General features: G+C 35.2%; 1 protein-coding gene across 2 annotated transcripts in view; it reads left to right on the top strand.

Annotated features, from left to right (window-relative positions):
* Positions 1-2,676, top strand: part of LOC111482640 (probable LRR receptor-like serine/threonine-protein kinase At5g10290) — a 6,476-nt gene extending 3,800 nt beyond the window's left edge. For both annotated transcript variants that reach the window (XM_023128529.1, XM_023128528.1), the window contains exons 8-12: positions 572-642; positions 736-879; positions 1,025-1,366; positions 1,549-1,943; positions 2,129-2,676. In XM_023128529.1, coding sequence (XP_022984297.1) covers positions 572-642; positions 736-879; positions 1,025-1,366; positions 1,549-1,943; positions 2,129-2,440 — 1,264 coding nt within the window. In that variant the 3' untranslated portion in view covers positions 2,441-2,676. The remainder of the gene's footprint in view (positions 1-571; positions 643-735; positions 880-1,024; positions 1,367-1,548; positions 1,944-2,128) is intronic.
* The last annotated feature ends 2,417 nt before the right edge of the window (positions 2,677-5,093 follow it).

Below are 5,093 nucleotides of genomic sequence, written 5' to 3'. Positions count from 1 at the left end.
TTTTTTTTTTTTTTTTTTTTTTTTTTTTTTTTTTTTTTTTTTTTTTTTTTTTTTTTTTTTTTTTTTTTTTTTTTTTAATGTAGCTGTTGATGGGTCATTTTATAGAATTAAGAGTAAGAAGCCTGTAGACCAATATTGCTAAATTAGAGAATATATTCAAACGTTGGTTTGAAGTTAAAAAGTTAAGGATGGTGTAACTATCGGTAGTGTGAGATTCCATATCGGTTGGGGAGAAAATGAAACATTATTTATAAGGGCGTGAAAACCTGTCCCTAGCAAAAGCGTTTTAAAATTCCTGAGGGGAAGTTCGAAAGCTCAAAGAAGACAATATCTGCTAGCGGCAACTGGAACTGGACGCCTCTTAGGCTGTTTTTCTTGTTTTGCATTTTCTGTGTATTCTTTCTTTGTTGAGAGCTTGACCTTTTACCGAAAAAAGAAGAAAGAAAAAAAGTTAAGGATGCTACGTCTTTCTGGTTGGACGATTAGCTTGGTCGGGGAAATTTGATGATTAGTTCCGTAGGCGGTTTATGCTATTTTCTTATAGGACATTGAATTGTTTTGTTGATCACAGCTTTTCTGGAAACAAGTTAAATTGTGGCGGGAAATCCCTTCATGCCTGTGCTTCAGATGGTACAAACTCAGGTTATTGAATCAAATTAACCTTGGGCTTTTATATTTTGATTACATAGTCCCCCCTTAACTGGAAGCAAAATGTGAAAGTTTCCCTCTTGCCAGGTTCTTCCAATAAACCCAAGGTTGGCCTTATAGTTGGAATAATTGCTGGGTTCACCGTTGCTCTTCTTTTGGTCGGTGTGTTGTTTTTCTTGTCTAAGGGTAGATATAAAAGCTACAAGCGTGAAGTGTATGTAGATGTTCCAGGTAACTGTTGTGGCTATTATTGAATTACTAATAGGGATTATGCCAACAAAAGAGTGTTATTAAATGAACTAACCCCTGTAGTGAACTGGAATTTTTGTTGATACCTGTATCTCAGAGTGTTGTTTTCCCCTGATTTTCCAATTAGGTGAAGATGATCGAAGAATTGCATTTGGTCAGCTGAAAAGATTTGCATGGAGGGAACTACAGCTAGCTACAGAAAACTTCAGTGAAAAAAATGTTTTAGGACAAGGAGGCTTTGGAAAGGTGTATAAAGGGGTGCTTGCCGATGGCACCAAAGTTGCAGTGAAACGGTTAACTGATTATGAAAGTCCAGCGGGTGACGCTGCTTTTCAACGTGAAGTTGAGATGATTAGTGTAGCTGTTCATAAAAATCTGTTGCGTCTCATTGGGTTTTGTACAACTCAGACAGAACGCCTATTGGTATATCCCTTTATGCAGAACTTGAGTGTTGCCTACCGTCTTCGAGGTAAAGTATTGATATAATTAAATTTATCGTAACCCATCAGCTTTTAAATTGATTCGAGACCGTTTTTGTTGTACCCTAATCTGGACTGTCTTTCAATTTTGCTTGCTAAATGTTATTATAATGCTATACTGATAAAGAATTGCTACTTTTTTCACTGATTTCTACGGTAATCTCGGATGCAGAACTTAAGCCAGGGGAGCCTGTTTTAGATTGGCCTACTCGAAAACGGGTGGCATTGGGCACAGCTCGTGGTTTAGAGTATCTTCATGAACATTGCAATCCAAAGATCATTCATCGAGATGTTAAGGCAGCTAATGTACTGCTTGATGAAGATTTTGAAGCAGTTGTGGGCGATTTTGGCTTAGCAAAGTTGGTTGATGTTAGGAAGACTAATGTCACTACTCAAGTTCGAGGGACAATGGGTCACATAGCACCGGAGTACTTATCCACCGGAAAATCATCCGAAAGGACTGATGTTTTTGGTTATGGTATCATGCTTTTAGAACTCGTTACGGGGCAACGTGCAATCGACTTCTCGCGCTTAGAAGAAGAAGACGATGTTTTACTGCTCGACCATGTAAGTAAATATGCTTCCTCCTTATGATATATTCCATTTGTGTCATTATTATAAATTAAACGCACGAACTCGACACGATGTCAAGGATAAAAACAAGCCAAGTCGATGCATTCTTGAACTCCCCTGCCTTTTTTATCATTTTCATCCCTTGCTTACTAATCTCCAAGTTCATCTTGGCTTTAAAGGTTAAGAAACTAGAAAGGGAGAAACGACTCGATGCCATTGTCGATCGAAATCTAAAGAACTACAACATTCAAGAGGTGGAGATGATGATTAAAGTTGCATTGCTGTGCACACAGCCACTATCAGATGACCGCCCCGCAATGTCGCAAGTCGTTCGGATGCTGGAAGGAGAGGGATTGGCAGAGAAGTGGGAAGAATGGCAGCATTTGGAGGTGAGTCGCAGACAAGAGTATGAGAGACTGCAGAGAAGATTTGAATGGGGTGAAGATTCTATACATAGACAGGATGCAATCCAGTTGTCTGGTGGAAGATGAGGTACCAAACTTAACTCCATCTCTCTACCTATGAGACCATATCACTGTTCTTTTGGTTCCTTCCTTCAAGCATATTATTATACAAACTTGCTCTGTAAATTTCCACTGGCTTCTCTTTTTTTGCTTTCATTTCTTGGCTGTGCATCTTTCCAATACAGCCAAGTCAACAAAATTCATCATAATATTCATGTGTGCCATAACATCTCTCGTGTTATACTCATCATAATTTTCCTTTACCTTTACTTACGTATCGTTAAATTCTAAATTTAGTCGATAGATTCTTATGGTTGGTTTAGCTCGTTAATTAACCGAAAAATATGAAATAATATCTTGGTGTTAGATGTAACAGCTCAAGTTCACGGCTAGCAAATATTGTTCTCTTTGGGCTTTCTCTTTCAGATTTCCCCTCAAAATTTTTAAAACGCTTTGCTAGAGAAAGGTTTCTACACGCTTATAAAGAATGTTTTGTACTCCTTATCTAACGTGGGATCTCACAATCAAGGAGAAGAACGAGTGCTAGCGAGGACGCTAGGCCTCGAAAGGGGGTGGATTGTGAGATTCCTCATCAGTTGGAGATGAGAACAAAACATTTTTTATAAGGGTGTGGAAACCTCTTCCTATTCGTTTTAAAAACCTTGAGAGAAGCTTGAAAGAGGAAGCTAAATAGCCATTACATTAGATTTTTTTTAAATAATTATATTCAGTTGTGTTCTTTGTGCCAAAAGGCTCACGTGATTAGCCCACTCAAGCTTGTGCATTGACTTTCTCCGCTGACTTTCAGTTTAGATTCGTCAACTTTGACCATTTTTTAAAGATCTCTCTCTGTAAAGAATGTTCAAACAGTTCATATTATAAAGCTTTTCTTATTAATTATCCAAACAATAACCCTTTTTATTTAAATCCCCACAGTTTACAAAAATTTGAATAAATTATTATTATTTTTTAAGTTTACAATTGAATACTTCAGGTTATGCTTTTGGTGTTATTATGCAAACTTTACATTCATAATATTTGTCAAATAGTTTACCCTAAGTTCATATGGCATTTACTTAAAAATAAAAAATAAATATTAATCGAGTGTTTTCGCATTCAATTTGAGTTAGAGAAATCTTTTGGAACCACCTGAAATTTTGGATTGATTGAATTGGTGCTGATCGAATAGAGTTCATAGCACAACCTAACCCAACCTTCTATTTTCAAGTTTGATTGGGTTAGGTTGTCGAGTATTTTTTATTAAAACAATTATTTGAAAAAAACCTATTTATCAACAATATATGTTACGTTCATAACTAACATTGACGGCAAAGATCAAATATTCTTAATCTTCAAAATAATCTTAAAATTAGAGTATGATTGAGTTAGATTGTAACCCATGTTTAGATGGGTCTGATTAATTTTTTTTTTAATTAAGAATTAACCCAACAAAAACCTAAGAAAATCTTATCCAATCTAATTTTTGTGATTTGTGTTGGATAATTTAGATTCGTCGAACTCTCCCAATAAGGTGAAGAAAAGTTGTCGAATAGGAAGAGAAAGATTTGAAAAGTAAAAAAAGCAATGTTCTCGTGAGATATTGAATGTTTGTATCCCAAGTTCCAATTTTATGGGAAAGAGACCAAATTTGGATAGTCCTATGATTTTTATTTTTATTTTTATTTTTTGGAAGTCAAAAAATATATGAATATGATTGCATGCATGACGTTAACTTCATTCAAAACAAAATCTCCTCTTTCTTATCTCTCAATTCTTTAGTCTTCTAAGATATTTTATGGATGTCAAATACTAATTCAATGAAATTTTGGCTCCATTTTTTTTATAATTATAATGTCTTTCATGTTCTTATTGAACTTCGTTTGATCCGATTCAATTTATTTTGTAATAATACAATGCTACACGCTTCGAACTCGATCTTAGTTAATCTCAAAATTTTATTACTGTACTAAGGTTGTTAACTTTAAAATCATCTAATATATATCTAAACCCTATTTTGAAGTAAGAGAATTGAACCTTGAAATTTGATCACGTTGAGCTATGTTTTGGTTGACACCCTAACCTCAACTCTAACCATGGGCTTAAATTGTACACATAAACCCAATTCTCTCATGTTATTAAACAAATTTGCATCTTACTCCGTTGATCTGAGATCGCACGTTGGTTGGAGAAGGGAACGAAGCATTCTTTATAAGGGTGTGGAAATCTCTCCTTAGTAAAGAGTGTTTCAAAAACTTTGAGAAAAAGCCTGAAAGGAAAAGCCCAAAGAGAACAATATCTTTTAGCAGTAGGCTTGGGCTGTTACAAATGGTATCAAAATCAGACACCAGACGGTGTGTTAGCAAGGAAGCTGAGCCATGAAGGGGAGTGAATTGTGAGATCACTTATCGGTTGGAGAGGGAAACTAAACATTTTGTTATAAGAGTGTGGAAACTTCTCCTTAGCAGACGCGTTTTTAAAGTTTTGAGAAAAAACCAGAAAGGGAAAACCGTTTTTTAAAATTTTGAGAAAAAACTCGAAAGGGAAAGCCAAGGATAATTTCTAGTGGTGGTTTTGTATGGAAAAAAACTAATAAACTCCGACATCATGCATGCAATCATCTTTCGCTACATAATAATTATTGACATAAAAAAAACAAGACAAAAAAAAAAAAAAAAAAAAA

Source organism: Cucurbita maxima, unplaced genomic scaffold (assembly GCF_002738345.1).
Source record: "Cucurbita maxima cultivar Rimu unplaced genomic scaffold, Cmax_1.0 Cma_Scf00008, whole genome shotgun sequence".
NCBI lineage: Eukaryota > Viridiplantae > Streptophyta > Magnoliopsida > Cucurbitales > Cucurbitaceae > Cucurbita > Cucurbita maxima.
Note: the sequence above shows the minus strand (reverse complement) of the source record. Positions and strands in the feature narration are given on the sequence as shown.